This window comes from Zootoca vivipara, chromosome 7, assembly GCF_963506605.1.
Source record: "Zootoca vivipara chromosome 7, rZooViv1.1, whole genome shotgun sequence".
Taxonomy (NCBI): Eukaryota; Metazoa; Chordata; class Lepidosauria; order Squamata; family Lacertidae; genus Zootoca; species Zootoca vivipara.
Genome location: NC_083282.1, coordinates 90,924,664 through 90,943,368, shown reverse-complemented (window position 1 = coordinate 90,943,368; position 18,705 = coordinate 90,924,664). Strand labels below are relative to the sequence as shown.

The window sequence follows — 18,705 nt, the reverse complement described above, 5'->3', positions numbered from 1 at the left end:
CCCTGGGCCCACCTGTCCTTGGCATGTGGCCCTGGAAAGCTTCCTATGAGGGAATGTGGCCCTCCGCTGCCAGATCTTCAGTAGACGACCGTGTTGTAACTTAATACAGTCACAATCCCTCTTCCTCTCTGAGAGCTACAACTCTCAAGAGGGATTAAGGGTTAATCCACTCTGTGAAGGGACTAGGGCCATTGCTTTCAACTTGTGTGCCGTGACACCTTGGGGTGCCCTGAATGATGGTCACGGATGCCACAGGAAACACTGGCCTCTCTCCTTTTTTCCTTTCCTCCCTCCTCTTGATGCCCTCTTGCTTCTCTTGCTTCTTGCCCAGCTGTTTGTTGCAGCAGCCCTGGCTGCAAGCTCCACAGAAGAAAGGTGCCTCTGGGAGGCAGGCAGCTCTCTTTGGGGCGGGCGGGCGGGGGGGGGGCAGCTCAGAGACCAGGGGTTAGAGGGGAGGAGAGAGGAGGCTGAGGGAACCCTCCACAAGGGAGGGTGTTCGAAAAAGGGTGAGGGGCTGCCAGCTCTGCAGGCAAGGGGTGACATAACTGCACCCCTGAGCTCCATAATGTAGTTGGTCAAGGGAGCCGTGGACCCAAAAAGGTTGGAAACATCTGGAGTGGGGGGGTTCTCCTAGCAACTCTCAGCACCCTGAACAAACTACACTTCCCACGATTCTTTTTTTTTGGGGGGGGGAATCCATGACTCTTTTAAGTTGTATCAGAGTGCTTTAAATGTAAGCTGGCTTTCAGGTCTACAGCAAGGGTTTGTGAACCTTTACTTGAGCTTCCATCGGTGGAGTTTGGTTGCTCCTCAATACAAAACAAACAGCAAGCTGCGCAGAACGCGAGCACGCCAGTGACAAGAAGTCCGGGCCTGACTTGCTGCTTTTCTGTGTGCACGGATTTGGGCGGCGGGGATTCAAGTTGTGGCACCCCCACCCCCACCACCTGCGTGCAGCTATCGCACAGGTTGACAATCTCTGTAAAAAGCAAGCCGAAGTTGGATCGCAAGGAAGAGACGGGTAAACACTCCGCTCCCCACAATACTGTACCCTTATTAAAAGCGGTGGCGCGTGCCCTCCCCGCTTTTTTATTTTTTTGCAACTTCAAGCAGCAGCAACTGTCATCTTAATAATCAAAGGCGGTTCTCGGTCGGTCTCCCGGCCGCCGCTCTCTCTCTCTCTCGCTGCCGGGCGCCTCCGCCCCCCTTTCGTCGAAGATGGCCGCTGAAGCGAGCGACTGGAAGGCCGGCTTTCCCCTCCCCGAGACCTCCCCTTTCTGGCTTCACCAGCGCGGCTTAAAAAGAAATAAATTGCACACACACACATACGTTTTTTTAAAAAATGTACATAGATAGACCAACAACCAACCAGCTCTTCTTTACTTTTTTTTTATACTCGCTTGCAAGAGAGGCGGCGGCGGAGGAGGAGGCGTGTCGGATTAGAACACCGCCTCCGCCATCTCCTCCGCCCGGTTTGCAACTGGAAACGCCGGGCCGGCCAATCGGCGCTCGAGCCGGCTCCGGGCACCGTTCCATTTCGGAATGTTGATACAGCGAGTGGGCCAATGGCGTGCGGCGAATAGGGGAGCGGAGAGAAATGTGTGTGTGTGTTCGTGTGCGCGCGTGTGTGTTTTTTTTTAACCCGGCTCCCTTCGCTTGCACGAGCTCCGAAAGGGGCGGGGAGGAGGAGGAGGAGGAGGAGGAGAAGCCGAAGGCAGCGCGGGCAGCAGGCGGTGGGGAAGGAGAGGGGGGCGTGGTCCGGGGGGAGCCTCTCTCTCCCTCGCTTGGCTGGCTGGCGGGAGGGAAAGTCTCCGAGGCAGCGCGGGGGGCTTCATCCTGCACAGCTTCTGCGGCGGCCCCCCTCCTCGTCGTCGCCCCCCCCTCTTCACCCCAATCATGGAGCCCAAGCCGCGTCTTTTCAAACGCTTCGCCTCCTCAGGCGGCAGGATCTGCTCCCCGCCGCCCGGCTTGACGTCCGCGGGACCCTGCTGCCCCGACGGCAGCCCCCCGGCGCCCGGCTTGTGCTGCGGGGTGATCTCCGCCTCTTGCAAACCGCTCGCCTCCCCGTACCCCCCTTCCTCCTCCTCCTCCGAGGCGGCCAGCAACGCTGTCTACACGGTGCTGGTGGAAGATCCGGCGTCGATCCGGAGGAGGTCCCGGCGCCGGAGCTGCGAGGACGGCGCCGGCAGGAGCTCCCCGGCCGGTAGCAAAGGCAGGCTCCAGCTTTTGCAAAAGGTAACAAGCGGGGGAAGGCGGCAACTTCTCTCTCCCGCCCCGTCTGGTCCCGTCCCGTGTTGCTGGCCGCGCTGTTGGATCTGCCGAAGGAGAAGCGGGTGGGTGTGTCCCGCCATGGCGCACAGGAGCACGGAGGGTGGGCGGGCGGGCGAGAGACGCAGGCGACTAGCTGAAGTTGCAAAGACTCGACGGCCGAGTGCTTCGCGGCGCTGCTGCTTCCTTCGTGGACTTTTTGGGGGGGCGGCGGCGGGGGGGGGGGAAGAGTACGGGGCGTGTGTAAGGAATATTTTTGCAGAGATCGGAAAAAGGAGAGCCCCCAACCCGTTTGGCAAAAGACGCTGAGAACCTTTGAGGCGGATTTCGGTTGAGGGGGGTGCATTATATTTGCAAACAGAGGGGGAGGGGAACCACCCAGAGCCCTGCTTGGCAGCTAGAGGGTGGGACCGGGAAGTTGCATAGGAAGGGTGGGCTGGAGGAGCGGCCCTTACACGAAGCAACTGAAAGCCACCGCGGTTGCTTGCAAAAAAAGAAGTCCCGGATGGGTTGGAAAGACCCGGCTTCTTTGCGGACGGCACCCGCGCGCACACCCTTGTTGCCTAGGATCTGCTTGGAGCGGGGAGAGCCGAGACTTAAACGCGCAGTGCGATCCTTGGAGTGCTTAACTCGGCCGTCAATTCTAAATAGTAGAGCTGAGCTGGGGGCTCCGCTAGGCCCCCGAAGCAAAAGGGCGCGTGACAGCGCCGAGCCCCTGCCCCGCTGCGCTTGCAAAGAGCGCGCGCGCGCGATCGGGTCGAGCTGGCAAACCGGAGAGGCGCCCGGCTTTGGCGGCCTTGCAGCAACCCCGGCGAAAAGTTTGATTCCCCTTCGCTAAAAGATGGCGCCTCTTGCTGCTTGCTTTGCTTTCGCTGAAAGTTTTGATCGAGGGGAGGGAATTGCAATGGGCCGGGACGTGGAGGGGAGCTGCAGAGCCGCTTTCTCTCTCTCTTTTTTCCGCCCGAGCCCATCCCCGCCCCATCGGGTCTCCACCCCTGCATGGCGGGGCGCAAGCTGCTCGGAGGGACGGGCCATCAATCACTCTGCGGAACAGGCACCGCGCTGAGCCAGGAGGGGAGGGTCCGCCGGCCGGGGTGGGTGGGATGTGCCTCGATTTGTGGGTGGGGGAACAGCAGCGCCCGCCTCCGGAGCGCTTCGCTGGGGAATCGCACGTGCGCCGTGCAGGGGGCGGGGAGGCGTCGCTTCTGGATCCTGTTGGGAGTCCGAAAGGGCGAGTTGAGTCGGAGGCGTCGGCGGGCAGAATCTGGAGCTCGTGGGAGTTGGAGGCCAAAAGATCTCACCTGCTTGGCAAAGGCTGGTGCAATTGTTGTTAGGCCTTGATTATTCCTGCGTGGCGGGGGGGGGGTTGGACTCGATGAGCCTTGGTGGTCCCTTGTAGGAAAAGTTCTGCTGGACTAGGCCGGTGGCCCATCTCATCTCAAAAGGGGTATTGTTGAGTTGGAAAGCGGCAAGTGAAAGGACCGAGCTGGTGGAGTGAGAAAAGGTTGCGGTGCCTGGGACTTTTCTAGTTTAGAGAAAAGGCAAATAAGAAGGGATAAGGTAGAGGTGTGTGGAAGTATGCACTGCATGTAGAAGGTAGAGATAGAAGACGTTCCCCCTCCATTGTTACACTATAAATCATGGCTATAAAAGGAAGCTGAAGGTTGGAAGATTCAGGATAGATAAATGACAGTCCTCCTTTGAATAGCGCATTGTTAAACTGTGGAACTCTCTTCCACAGGAGGCAGATCGGGGGCCAGCACCAAGAATAATAATAATAATTTATTATTTATACCCCGCCCATATCCATATCCAACCGAATATTAAAACAGTACAGCATTAAACATTAAAAACTTCACTAAACAGGGCCAACTTCAGTTGTCTTCTAAAAGTAAAATAGTTACTTATTGCCTTGACATCTGCTGGGAGGGCGTTCCACAGGACGGGTGCCACTACCGAGAAGGCCCTCTGTCTGGTTCCCTGTAACCTCACTTCTTGCAATGAGGGAACCACCAGAAGGCCCTCGGTGCTGGATCTCAGTGTCCGGGCTGAATGGTGGGGGTGGAGACTCTCCTTCAGGTATACAGGACCGAGGCCATTTAGGGCTTTAAAGGTCAGTACCAACACTTTGAATTGTGCTCGGAAACGTACTGGGAGCCAGTGTAGATCTCTCAGGACCAGTGTTATGTGGTCCCGGCGGCCACTCCCAGTCACTAGTCTAGCTGCCGCATTCTGGATTAATTGCAGTTTCCAGGTCACCTTCAAAGGTAGCCCCACGTAGAGCGTATTGCAGTAGTCCAAGCGGGAGATAACCAGAGCATGCACCACTCTGGTGAGACAGTACGCGGGCAGGTAGGATCTCAGCCTGCGTACCAGATGGAGCTGATAAACAGCTGCCCTGCACACAGAATTGACCTGTGCCACCATGGACAGCTGTGAGTCCAAAATGACTCCCAGGCTGCACACCTGGTCCTTCAGGGGCACAGTTACCCCATTCAAGACCAGGGAGCCTTCCACACCTGCCCGCCTCCTGTCCCCCAAAAATAGTACTTCTGTCTTGCCAGTTAGCCGCCATCCATCCTCCAACCGCCTCCAGGCACTCACACAGGACCTTCACTGCCTTCACTGGTTCTGATTTAAAAGAGAGGTAGAGCTGGGTGTCATCTGCATACTGATTAACACCCAGCCCAAACCCCCTGATGATCTCTCCCAGCGGCTTCATATAGATATTAAAAAGCATGGGGGAGAGAACAGAACCCTGAGGCACCCCACAAGTGAGTGCCCAGGGGTCTGAACACTCACCCCCCCCCACTTTCTGAACACGGCCCAGGAGGAAGGAGCGTAACCACTGTATGACAAAGACCTCTCCTTTGTTTCCATCTTCTGAACATCACTTATAGGGGGCATGCGCAAGTCTTAAAACAGGCCTGAAAGTGTCCAGGCAAATTTCAAGAGCCAAAGGGGGCTGGGAGAGATTTTCCCAATGAGCTGGGGCTTCCATGTTGCTTGGGAATCCTTCCTGAACATGTTCCAGGAATCCACTTTATGCAGAGTCAGGTCACTGATCCATTGAGCTCCACGGTGCCCATGCTTCCAGCTGCTGATAGGCCACACATGTCCAATTCCTTGACCTTTGACCCTGCAGGCTGGGGCTGATGGGAGTTGGAGTCCAGTAACATCTGGAGGGCCAGAGGCTCCCCATTCCTGGTCACGATGTGGATTTTGGACTGGACGTTTATTTACCGGTATTTTTATTATGGACATTAATTCATTAAATTTATATACCACACTTCACCACAATTTCTCAGGGCAGTTCACGGAATAAAATTCAAGTTAAAAACAAGTAAATAATTAAACCAAAAAGAAGGAAACAATTTAGCCCCCTGCCCTTCCCACAGACACACTATAGAATATTAATCAGCCAAAGGCTTGGTTGAAGAAGAACATGTTCGTCTGGCGCCTAAAGACATATAATATGTGTTTAGGGAAGTTTTTAAAGACTGATGTTATAATGTATTTTTAATCTTTTGTTGGAAGCCGCCCAGAGTGGCTGGGGAAACTCAGCCAGATGGGCGGGATAGAAATATTATTATTATTATTATTATTATTATTATTATTATTATTATTATTATGGTCCTATGCAAGCCTCCCTGGGGAGAGCATTCCACAGACGGGGAGCCACTGCAGAAAAGGCCCCGTTCTCATGTCGCCGCCCTCCGGACCTCTCACGGAGGAGGCGCATGAAGAAGGACCTCTCAGATGATGATCGCAGATTCCAGATCGGTTCATATGGGGAGAGGCAGTACTTGAGGCATTGCAATCCTGAGCCGTTTAAGGCTTTATAGGTCAAACCCAGCACTTTGAGTTGGGCCCAGAAACTAATTGGCACACCATGATTCAAAATATATATCCAGGTCAAAAATCATGAAACCAATATCGTAATAATAACAATAACAATAACAATAATTTATTATTTATACCCCGCCCATCTGGCTGGGTTTCCCCAGCCACTCTGGGCGGCTTCCAACAGAAATATTGAAATACACTAATTTCTTAAAGATTAAAAGCTTCCCTAAGCAGGGCTGCCTTCAGATGTCCTCTAAAAGTCTGGTAGTTGGTTTTCTTTTTGACATCTGGTGGGAGGGTTTGACATCTGCTAGTGCAGATGGAAATGGGATTCTAGCTCCTATTTTAGCAGTCAGCGGTACCGCTGAATGTCCACTAGGTGGATACTGCTCTGTTTCACTCCTGGGACACACATTTTTCTCCCTGGGCTTTTTTTAAAGTGGGAAGATGGTGTGGAATATTTGGCTGTGAGGCTGGAGGCAGAGTCATGCACACTTCCTTGGATTTTCGCCTTTGTATCCTTTCTCCAGCCTTAACCTGTTTTGCCAGCTTCGTAGTCTTGAGGCCTAGAAACTTGGTGGTGTGCTTTTAATTGTTTTGTTAAAGTTTAGGTTCTTGGAAAGCCGGGGTTCTAGAATTGTACGACCGCCACTTGGAATTGCAAGGGCGCCTACAAATACTGGTCAGAACTTTGGAACTGGTGCCGAGGTCGGTCCAGAGAGGTCCTGTCTGCTGCAGTGGTCGGATTCCATAGACAGATGCAGCCCTGGTCCGCTCTCCTGTTTTTTAAAAAAGAAATCTCCCTGGGAAGCTGACTCCTTGCAGCATTGAGTTCATACCAGCAAATGCCCTCTGTCAACAAGCAAGGGGCTAGTCTGAGTTTGAGCTGCAGGGGGGCAGCGGAGCGCTGGAGGGTTTTCCAGTTTGGTGTCATCTACAAGTAATCTCTTAGTGCGGAGTGAGATAAGCTATGAAGGACAGGAATTAAGACCGGGGTGGGGAGAGAAGGTTCATTTATTACAGTATTTGTCGATTTAGAGCATTTGTAACCTGCTCCTCCGCCAATAAAGCTCCCAGAGCTGCTTACAATATTATTACAATATTATTATTATTATTATTATTATTATTATTAATTATTAACAAACTTTATACACTGCCCTTCATCTGAAGATCTTGGGACGGTTTGCAAGATAAAAATACAGGATAGAAGCACAAAATAAATAGCAAAATCAATTGCCCTGCGGACCTACAGTCTTAAAAAAAACCAAAAACTCATGACACACAAGGAGAGAGGATCAGGGAGGGAAGAGGAAAACAAAAACTCAGACAACAGTTTATGAACAGTTGTTCCTATAATAACCAGGTGCAGGATGTGCCTGATGGACCTCTTGCAAAGCAGGCGGAAGGAGCCTGGCTTCCCAGCTCTCCCACAGATGGAGTGGCTGTCCCCAAGTGACACAGCAATAGTTTCTGCAGGTTACAGGAGGGTGTGTGTGTATGTGTGTCCTCCCAGCCCTACTGGGAGACACTGGGAATTGAACCTGGGACCTTCTGCATCTGAGGTGCGTGCTCTTAACGATTTGCTGCAGCCCTTCCCCAGACCAGTGTTGCCGGCTTCTTCCACTGTGTATCATTTCTTGCAGCCTCGCTCTCAGACTGCTGCAATCTAGGGGTTTCCTGGTGACCTGGGTTGGCTGATTTCAGGGATGGGGAATCCCTTTCTGCCCCAGGGCCGCATTCCCTTCCAGACCATGTCTGAGGGCCACATTAAGCAGGGCTTTGGGGGGGGGAGCGGGTGGTGCATTGAATGCAAATTAAATGCCTAGTTTCTACACATACTGGCCAATGGGATTTTTATATATATAGATTTTTGGGACTCATCCCAGTCACCCTCAATGGCTGATGAGGGGGGGTGGTGGCCGGGGGAGAGTGTCAAGGGCCGGACAGAACATCCTGCGGGGCCACGTTCAGCTGCAGGGTCTAAGGCAGGGGTCCCCAGACTTACCGGGCTTCGGGCCGGTGCCCGCCGCGCCGACCGCGTGGCGGGCCGGAGGGCAGGGGAGTGCGCGCGCAGCGGGCTGGAGGGCGGGGGAGTGCGCGCCCGTGCGCATGCGCACACGCACACGGTTGGGGAAAAATCGCCGAAAATCGCTTGTGCGCATGCGTATGGGCCTCCCCCGACCCGGAAGTGCATCGGAAATGACCTCTTCTGGGTCGGGAGAGGCCCATACGCATGCGCACAAACGATTTTCGGCGATTTTTTGCCGATTTTGAAGATCGCCGCCACACTGCGCGCCGTAAGAGCGGGCGGCGGCAGCGGGCGGCGGGGGTCGTCGCGGGCCGGATTGGGAGGCCAATTGCACCGCATCCGGCCCGGGGGCCGTAGTTTGGGGATCCCTGGTCTAAGGTTTCCCACTAGGGCTGGGCGATATCTGGTTTTCAACATCATGATATACCACCAGCTGAACATTGCATGGGACGCAGGTGGCACCTTGGTCTAAAGCACTGAGCCTCTTGGGCTTGTCGATCGGAAGGTCGGCAGTTTGAATCCCTGCAACAGAGTGAGCTCCCATTGCTCGGTCCCAGCTCCTGCCAACCTAGCAGTTCGAAAGCACGTCAAAGTGCAAGTAGATAAATAGGTACCGCTCCGGTGGGAAGGTAACGCCGTTTCCGTGTGCTGCTCTGGTTTCGCCAGAAGCGGCTTAGTCATGCTGGCCACATGACCTGGAAAAACTGTCTGTGGACAAACGCCGGCTCCCTCGGCCAGTAAAGTGAGATGAGCGCCGCGACCCCAGAGTCATTCGCGACTGGACTTAACTGTCAGGGGTCCTTTACTTTTGTTTTTTAAACATTGCAATATGTTCATATATCACGATGTCTGAAATAAGGATGGAGCTACCGGTAGACAGAGGCAAAGGATGGCTTCACAGTCCCCCACCCCATCATGATTTTTGCCTCCTCTTGTGATTCGCTGCCTCCTGCAGGAGGGAGGAGAGGAGAGCTGAGCTGGCAGAGTTAACAGGACCTGCAGGAATCTGAGAAGCAAATCTACTCACGGTTTTTCCTACATTGCGATTTTTGCATGCACCCCCCCCCAAATGATTCATATAGGATGTAATATAGAGGAGGGTGAAAGGTTGTTTTCTGCTGCTCCAGAGAAGCGGACACGGAGCAATGGATTCAAACTACAAGAAAGAAGATTCCACCTAAACATTAGGAAGAACTTCCTGACAGTAAGAGCTGTTCAGCAGTGGAATTTGCTACCAAGGAGCGTGGTGGAGTCTCCTCCTTTGGAGGTCTTTAAGCAGAGGCTTGACAGCCATCTGTCAGGAATGCTTTGATGGTGTTTCCTGCTTGGCAGGGGGTTGGACTGGATGGCCCTTGTGGTCTCTTCCAACTCTATGATTCTTGATATATTGCCAGGCCCAAAATTGTGAAACCGATATGGCAATATGGACTTCAAACTGGTTTTGGATGATATATTGATATATCTATCACCCGGCCCTTTCTCCATCCCACCCAACCAACCGGGATAGATATGTTGGCTTAATCCTGAACTACTTCCTGCAAAAGCAGATTGTCACAGGTTTGCTGGGTTACCTCCTTCTCTCCCCCCCCCCCCGGTTCCTTAAAGCGAAGCTACTCAATATTTGTGGCATTTATTAGACCTGCGGGCCGGAACTTAAAAGAAAAGCCACAGCAAAGGGAGCAGTGGGTAGTTTAGCTGACTATGGCTTTCCTGGTTAGCCTCTGCAGAAGTGGATTGGTGCTCTAAAGAATTACGGAGCTCAAAAGCCTATCCGCATAAAGATAGATGGATTGATGGACCCCGGAGGTGCAACTGAACTGCCTGTTCTTGTTTCTGAGCTGTGCTCCTGCTGCCTGGTGCGAGTAGGTTTTTAGCGCGGGTGCAGAAGAGGAATCGGCCTCCATGTTAGAACACGCTTATCAGTTCTGAACGGGCTTTGCTGGCTGGGGTGGCCTGGATTTCAATCGCAATAAGGCCAAGCTCGCTCGCTGCTTTTGTCTGCACCTGCTCTGTTTATCTAAGATAAAGCCAAGGGCTCCTGAGCTTTAAGAATAGAGCCGAGCCCTTCCTGGCTGTTCACATGCATGACAAAGGGGGGGAGTTCTTTTTTAAAAAAAAAACACCAATACAAGCAGAACCACAGAAATAATACAAGGCTACGTGTAAAAGAGAGAGAGAGAGAGAGAGAGAGAGAGAGAGAGAGAGAGAGAGAGAGAGAGAGAGAGAGAGAGAGAGAAACATTTCCATCTCGATTACGTTGGGGCCCAGAGCCGGATGTCAAAATAAGGTAGCAACCTTTCACTACCCTGCTGCTGTGCTGTGTGACGTTGATCTGCGGAACTCGCCGCCACAGGATGGGATGTGGTGGCAAGCGATGCTATTGGGCTGAAAGGAGCTGGGCAACTCTCTCAAGGGTTATGGCCAGCTGTTGCTGTTGAATTGCTACCTGCATCCGGCATCAAAAGCCTCTGTGTCCTTTTCCAGAGTCCTGCCCACTGCAGTGGGAAGGGGCTTCCGGTGGAAGCGGAGCCGATCAACGGGAGGCCGAGGCACCTGTCCGATCCCTCGGTGCTGAAGCGGCCGGAGGAAGAGGCGGCGGCGCTCCGACTCCTCGACCAGGGCCCTCTGCATCATTCAGCCTACATCCCAGTACCCAGGCAAAGGTAGGGTCGTGGAGAAAATTTATTTTGGGGTTCTGGGTTCCTTCCTGAGTCTCATTTACAGGTGAAACTCGGGAAATTAGAATATCGTCGAAAAGTGCATTTATTTCAGCAATGCAACTTACGGTATTCTTTTTTATTTTTACAAATGCTTTCTTTTGGAAATTCCACAGTAATAAATCAAATAGTTACAATAATACAAAAATAAACATCACTATTACATTTCATTAATTACATTCCATTTATAATTGACCTCCCTAACGCCAAATAATTACAACAAATAAAGGCTTGACATATCTTGCTGCATGTCATGCATCTATCTCATATATTGGTTTCACCTGTTAAGTTGCATTACTGAAATAAATGCACTTTTCGACGATATTCTATTTTTCACCTGTATTGCAAAGCTCATTGAATGGTGGGAATTAGAAGGAAAATGCACCAGGTTAGTGAAGGGCTGGCATCTTATCCATCTCTCGCAGTGGGTTGCTTTGCTGCTTTTAGAAAACTTTCAGGTCATGTTGTTGGCCTTGAGCGCTGGAGATTTCCCTGAAAACTAGTTTGGTGGCCGCAGCGGAGGAGCATAGCTTGCTTTTGCTGTAGGCATTGCTTTCTCCAACTGCACTGAGAACATACTGACATCTGCTTTTCAGGACGGCTCTGGAGAGTTTTGTCACCCTACTGTTAAACCATGGGTAGGCAAACGAAGGCCCGGGGACCGGATCTGGCCCAATCACCTTTTAAATCCAGCCCGCAGACGGTCTGGGAATCAGCGTGTTTTTACATGAGTAGAATGTGTCTTTTTCTTTAAAATGCATCTCTCGGTTATTTGTGGGGCATAGGAATTCATTCCCCCCCAATACAGTCCGGCCCCCCAAAAGGTCTGAGGGACAGTGGACCGGCCCCCTGCTGAAAAAGTTTGCTGACCCCTGTGTTAAACGTTGATCAGGATGGGGCCCTGCTGGGCACAGCTGCCACAGCTGCTGTTCTCAACTTCTTAGTGTCCTTGCTGTGTGCCAGGGCCCCAGCCTCTATCTAATTCAGGGGTCAGCAAACTTTTTCAGCAGGGGGCTGGTCCACTGTCCCTCAGAGCTTGTGGGGGGGGCGGACTATATATATATATATATATTGGGGGGGAAATGAACAAATTCCTATGCCCCACAAATAACCCAGAGATGCATTTTAAATAAAAGGACACATTCTACTCATGTAAAAACACACTGATTCCTGGACCATTCACGGGTCGGATTGGGAAGGCGATTGGGCCGGATCCAGCCCAATCGCCTTCTCAATCCGACCCCTGGGCCTTAGTTTGCCTACCCCTGATCTAATTCAACCCCTGGTTGAATCAGGGACCCGGGAGAGCTGCTGTTTCCTCACACCTGGCAAGAGGTATTGCAACACCGAGTGCTCCATTCCGGAATCCCGGACGGCCTTTTCCCGGACACTCCGTTACGTTCCCCCTCCCTGGTTTTCTATTCCCTCTTCACACTCCTCCCTCCCTCCCGGCTCATCAGAACCAAACACACTCGTCAGTCTCTGGCGTCTGAAAAGGAGTTTTCTCTTTGTATTTGTGGTTAAGGTACATAGACGGTGGCTATGATTTGTTGGAAGGCGGCGGTTTTTATTCTGATGGAACTTAGAAGGGTTGCCCTTGCTAGAGATGGCATCTTAGAATCCTGCCTTTGCTTACCTGGAGCTGCTGAGTTTTGCAGAATTGGGGGGGGGGCGTGCTCTTCAGCCAGGGTAGGATGAAAAAGCTCTCTGGAGGCCATACCTCTCTCTGTGTTGAAATTTGCCCCCTTATCAATATCTGCCAGTCTCGTGGCCATGCCAAACGGCTTCATGCCACGGCTGGTATTTTTCCTCCGCTGATGTAATAATCTGAAGAAACACCCTTAATGTTCAAAGTGCATCACACACTTAAACATCTGCGGCTTTTTAAACTTGTCAGTGTGTGTGTGTGGGGGGGGGGTGGTTTTGTGTATTAATACGTTACGTATTTTTGTGCTTTTATGTTGTAAACCGCTCTGTGATCCTCTGATTAAGGGTGGTATAGACATTGAATAAATAAATGAAGTAATAGTAAATAATTACCTTGTTGGGTTCTTAAGAAGCACCCTGGAATGTAGAAGGAGATATATAATATTTCTGGACATTTGGGAAAGCCCAAGGGGTGGGGTGGGCGGGCTGGAGAATCAGATTTTGGAAGGGAAATTGACTCTATGCAAATACACCCTTCCTGGTATCATATCTAAATTTCCTCTTAACTTTCGGTGTATAGTGAATAACTTAAGCCAGCCTCTACGTTTGTACCGTATGGCATATTTGTGGAATTTTTAAAGGTGCAAATCTTGCATATTTTTATTCATTTATTTATTTAGAAAATTTATATCCTGCCTATTGATGGAATGATCATCGAGACAGCTTGCAATACACTTTAATAGCATACATAAACTCCAGATATCTATGGAAGAAAGTTAGACTTTCTGGGTTCTGTGGGGCTTATTTCCAGGCAGGTGTGGAAAGATTTGCAGCCATTGTCTTACTGAAATAATAATTCTAAATTTATCACATGTCCGAGATGAAACTACAGGTTGCTGCCCTAAGTATATCTTAGTTCAGGCTTCCTCAGCTTCCGCCCTCCAGGTGTTTTTGGCCTACAACTCCCATTTTCCCTAGCTAGCAGGACCAGTGGTCAGGGATGATGGGAATTGTAGTCTCAAAACATCTGGAGGGCCGAGGTTGAGGAAGCCTGTTTTAGTCCTTTGCCAGTAGGAAAAACAGAAATGATGAACGTTTTGGTGAAAACGAAAGAAGAAAGCGTTACCTGGGCTTAGAAACAGTATGCAAGAATGCAGGAAAATAACTAAGGATGCATTGACACTATATATATAAATAAAAGAATTCTAGGAACTGTAGTTTGTTCAGGGTGTTGTGAGTTGTTAGGAGGCTTTTATTCCTCTCCCGAAGCTACATTTCCCAGAGTTTGTAGGAAAGAGGGATTGACTGCTAAACCACTCTGAGAATTGTATCTCTGGGAGAGGAATAACAAACTACACTTCCCAGAATTCAAGGGGGGGAGGAGCCATGACTGCTTAAAACAGGCATCCCCAAACTGCGGCCCTCCAGATGTTTTGGCCTACAACTCCCATGATCCCTAGCTAACAGGACCAGTGGTTGGGGCAGATGGGAATTGTAGTCCAAAACATCTGGAGGGCCGAAGTTTGGGGATGCCTGGCTTAAAGTGTTATCACAGGGCTTTAAATGCATGGTGAGAATGCGATCTACATTCAGAATACAGTGGTACCTCGACTTACGAAGACGATCTGTTCCGCAGCCGATCTGTTCCGCAGTCTTCGGTTGTCAAAGCGCCCGTTCTGCGCATGCGCGATTTCACGCTTCTGCGCATGCGCCGACTGCGTGCGCCGCTTCTGTGCAGGTGCAGAATGTGCGTGCGGCGAAAAGACTTCTGGGGTTGTCGACTTCGGAAGTCAAAACCTTCGGAAGCCGAGTCGTTTGGTTGTTGAGGTACCACTGTAGCTGGTTTTCTCTGCAGTTTCCATGCTGCTCGCTTCTGTGCATGTTTACTCGGGAGCAAGTTCAATGCAGCTCTCTCACAAGTGCAGAGGACTGTCGCCTGTGCATAACGATGAGATGCCACTGAGATGCAAAATGTTATTTGAAAGCTTAGTGGAATATTCGCAGTGCTCCTGCGCTATATGACACAAATGTTTTGCTTTATTTATATTCCACTCCACCTTGGGAAATTACGCGCTGTGTCCCGGGCTTTGCGAGCGAAGTTCCCCTTGCGGAATGGGACTTCCCCCTCCCCTTAGGGACCCTCCCCTTTTGAAGGTGCACAGAAGGGGAAGTTCCTTTGGGCAAGCAGAAGTCCGTTGCACGAGGGGAACAGCAGCTCTGGAAAGGACCAGATTTATCCTTGGAAAAGGTCAGCGCAACTCCGTTAGTCAGCGTCCAAAGTATTTTGATTCTGAACTTTCAGGGGACTGGGGCGCGACACTTTTATTTGTTCAATTTTGTGGGTATGGGGCAGAGTTTGAGAGAGTGTCTTTCCACGAAAAACAACATTTTATCTAGGGCTTGGCTATGTTGATTTATGGCCGTGAAGCTGCGCTTGAAAGTAAGTGGGTGACATTTCTGTTGAAATCCTGGGTGCCAGAGGATTGGGCAGCGATGCCTGTCTTTTCCTAAGACTAATGGGAACAGGGTTAATTTCTCTCTTGCCATCGAAGGCCTGATTGTCTGGGACCTGGGACAGGGCCTTCACGGCTGTGGCTCCCAAGTTGTAGAACTCCCTGCCTCAATGTGTCCAGTTGGCCCCAGGTCAAATAGCATTCTGGTACATTGTGAAAGCTTTTTTCCGGTTTGCCAAGTGTTTTATGAATATTTTTCCTACACACTCCCCCCCCCTTCATACTGTGAGTGTGCCAGGCTGTCCTTTTCCTCTTACTGCCACGTGGCATTTTGTGTTAACCTGTGATTGTGCGCTGCCTTGAGGAGCTGAAAGGCTGATAGGTAAACATTTTGATTAATTAAATGAAAATTATACGCAGAAGAAGACGTCTTGCAAACTTGTTCAACTTGTGTAATGTTCTGCGGGTTGCAGAATCCCGCTTGTTTTCCGCTTGCAGAATTTTGTTTCCTGAGGGGTGGCTGCTGTGAGCTGCTCTTCTCCCATTTCAATCGAGGCGAGTTCGATTGCTGACATCTCCCAGGGACAAGGCTGTGCCTGAGACCCTGAAGAACCGCCTGCAATTTGAGCAGAGTTAGGTGGATCGCTCAAGAGCTACAGGCCGCAGTTCATCTGTAGAGCACATGCTTTGGGTGCAGGAAACATCGCCTTCAGTCTTTTGTTGAAAGGATGTTGCTTGAGGGCAGGGTGGATTTGATTTAAATCACTAGTCAGTAAGCCTTGGTTTGAATCTTATTTTTTTTTAAAAAAAGACTCATTCTTGCTGGTATAATCTTAATATTTACAACCAGATGAAGGTTTCATTTTTGGAATAATAAATTTTCAGAGCAGTTTTTACAGTTACATCAAAAATTATTGGTTACAGGTAGGTAGCCGTGTTGGTCTGGATCGAAGTAAAATAAAAAAATTCCTTCAGTAGCACCTTAAAGACCAACTAAGTTTTTATTTTGGTATGAGCTTTCGTGTGCATGCACACTTCTTCAGATACAGTGAAATGGAAGTTTCCAGGCACTTATGTAGAGAAGGGGTGGGGAGGGGTGGGGATGGGGATAGGGGGGATCACTCAGAAGGGTGGTGGAAATGGGTGATTGACTGACTGATAGCTGTTGATGACCGCAAACGACTGCAAATGGTTTTGCATGAAAAAGCAAGGGTTGAGATGGCTGAAGATCGCTTATCATGTATAATGAGATAAGAACCCGATATCTCTGTTCAAACCAGGTCCCTCCATGGTTTTGAGCTTGGTGATAAGTTGCAATTCAGCAACTTCTCTTTCCAGTCTATTTCTGAAATTCTTTTGTAGTAAGACAGCTACTTTGAGATCTTGTATAGAATGTCCTGGGAGATTGAAGTGTTCTCCTACTGGTTTTTCTGTCTTCTGGTTCCTGATGTCAGATTTATGTCCATTTATCCTTTGGCGTAGGGTTTGGCCTGTTTGTCCAATATAGAGAGCTGAAGGGCACTGTTGGCATTTGATGGCATACACAATGTTAGAGGATGAGCAATTAAATAGTCCTGAGATGGTATGTTGGATGTTGTTGGGGCCAGTAATGGTGTTGTCTGGGTGTATGTGGCAGCAAAGTTGGCATCTGGGTTTATTGCAGGCTCTGGTACCAGTGTCCATGTTAAGTCTGGTGGTTGTATTATTGTGGGTGAGGAGTTGTTTAAGATTGGGTGGCTGTCTGTAGGCAATGAAAGGTCTTCCTCCCAGAGCTTGAGAAAGGGAGCTGTCATTGTCCAGGAGAGGCTGTAGATCTCTGATGATGCGTTGTACTGTTTTAGCTTGGGAGCTGTATGTGATGACTAGTGGTGTTCTGTTATTTTCTTTTTTGGGTCTGTCTTGCAGCAGGTTCTCTCTAGGTATCTGTCTGGCTCTGTTGATCTGTTGTTTAACTTCATCAGGTGGATATTTTAGTTCTAAAAAGGTTTGCTGTAGATCTCTTAGGTGAGATTCTCTGTCTGTAGAGTTGGAACAGATGCGGTTGTAACGTAAGGCCTGGCTGTATACGATGGATTGTTTGGTATGTTTGGGATGGTAGCTAGAAGCATGTAGATATGTTTGTCTGTCAGTTGGTTTTCTGTATAAGGTGGTGTCTATACGTCCATCCTGTATTTTTATAGTAGTGTCCAAAAAATGTATTTCTTGCATAGATTGGTTCATTGTTAGGTTGATGGTGGGGTGAAAGTCATTGAATGTCTGGTGGAAGGTTTCCAGGGTCTGTTGTCCATGTGTCCAGATAATAAAAATATCGTCAATGTATCGCAGGTACAGGAGAGGTTTGAGTGGGTAGGAGTTAAGGAAACGTTGTTCTAAATCTGCCATGAAGATGTTGGCATACTGTGGGGCCATGCGGGTGCCCATGGCTGTGCCGCTGATCTGGAGGAACAGGTCATCACCAAATTTGAAGTGGTTGTGGGTAAGGACAAAGTGGCAGAGTTTGGTAGCAAAGTCCGCTGTGGTTTTATCTGAAATGGTGTTCCTTATGGCTTGTAAACCATCATTGTGTGGGATGTTGGTATATAGAGATTCCACATCCATAGTGGCTAGTATAGTATTGTTAGGAAGATTGTTCAAATATTGTATTTTCCTCAGAAAATCTGTGGTGTCACGTACGTAGCTGGGAGCACTGATAGCATATGGTTTCAGAACAGAGTCCATATAGCCGGAAACACCCACTGTAATGGTGCCAATACCTGAGATGATGGGGCGTCCTGGGTTTCCTGGTTTGTGTATTTTGGGTAGAAGATAGAAAGTTCCTGGCCGAGGTTCCGCTGGTGTGTTTGTGAGGATCTGTTCTTGGATGTGTAGGGGTAGCTCCTTAATAATCTTGTTCAGTTCTTTTTTGTATGCTTGTGTGGGGTCTGAGTCCAATTTCATGTAAAAGGCAGTATTGGAAAGTTGTCTGTGGGCCTCTTGGATGTAATCAGTTTTGTTCATGATGACGACAGCTCCACCCTTGTCTGCCTCTTTAATTATAATGTCTGGGTTGTTCCTGAGATTTTCTATGGCTCTCCTTTCAGCATGGTTTAGATTTTGTTGTAAGCGATGGTGTTTTCTGGTCACATCCGTTTGGATTCTGTGGCGGAAGCATTCGATGTACAGATCTAGTGTGGTATTGCGTCCATCAGGAGGGGTCCATGTGGAGTCCCTTTTTGTGTAACTTCTTTTCGGTGGTAGTTGGTGGTCAATGTTCTGTTCATTGATGCGTTTGGAGGGTGATGGTTGTTCCCCAGTAAGTTGAGAGGTGTTGTGTTGTGGGGATGTAGTTTGTTCTACTTTGTCTTGTTCTGGTGTGTGATGAAAATACTCCTTCAGGCGTAAACGGCGGAAAAATGCTTCCAGGTCCCCGCAGAACTGAATCATGTGTTGGGATTTGGCAGGGCAGAATGATAGTCCCCGTGAAAGGACGGATTCCTCAGCTGGGCTGAGTGTTTGCTGTGAAAGATTGACAATGTTGTTGATCTTGTTTTGATTGGTGGCCTGTAGGTTGGAAAGGTTGCAGAGTTTTTTATTTTTCTGGTTCTTCAGTAACTCCAGTTGAGAGTGGTAAATGGTTTGTTTTTCCTTGTGGAACTTCTGCCAGGCCGGGTGATTCCTGATGGAGTTCTCCAGTGCAGAGAGTTCCTCCTTTATTAACTTCTGTTTGGAATACAGAACGCCGATAAGATGTTTCAGCAGTTTCTTA

At 49.8% G+C, this 18,705-nt stretch overlaps 1 protein-coding gene across 2 annotated transcripts in view; it reads left to right on the top strand.

Moving 5' to 3' along the window:
- Nucleotides 1-1,678: 1,678 nt before the first annotated feature.
- Nucleotides 1,679-18,705, top strand: part of SLC2A4RG (SLC2A4 regulator) — a 48,496-nt gene continuing 31,469 nt past the window's right edge. The window contains exons 1-2 of one of the 2 annotated variants that reach the window (XM_035122367.2): nucleotides 1,679-2,235; nucleotides 10,628-10,806. In XM_035122367.2, coding sequence (XP_034978258.1) covers nucleotides 1,897-2,235; nucleotides 10,628-10,806 — 518 coding nt within the window. In that variant the 5' untranslated portion in view covers nucleotides 1,679-1,896. The remainder of the gene's footprint in view (nucleotides 2,236-10,627; nucleotides 10,807-18,705) is intronic. The other variant, XM_035122368.2, reaches the window with a different exon arrangement.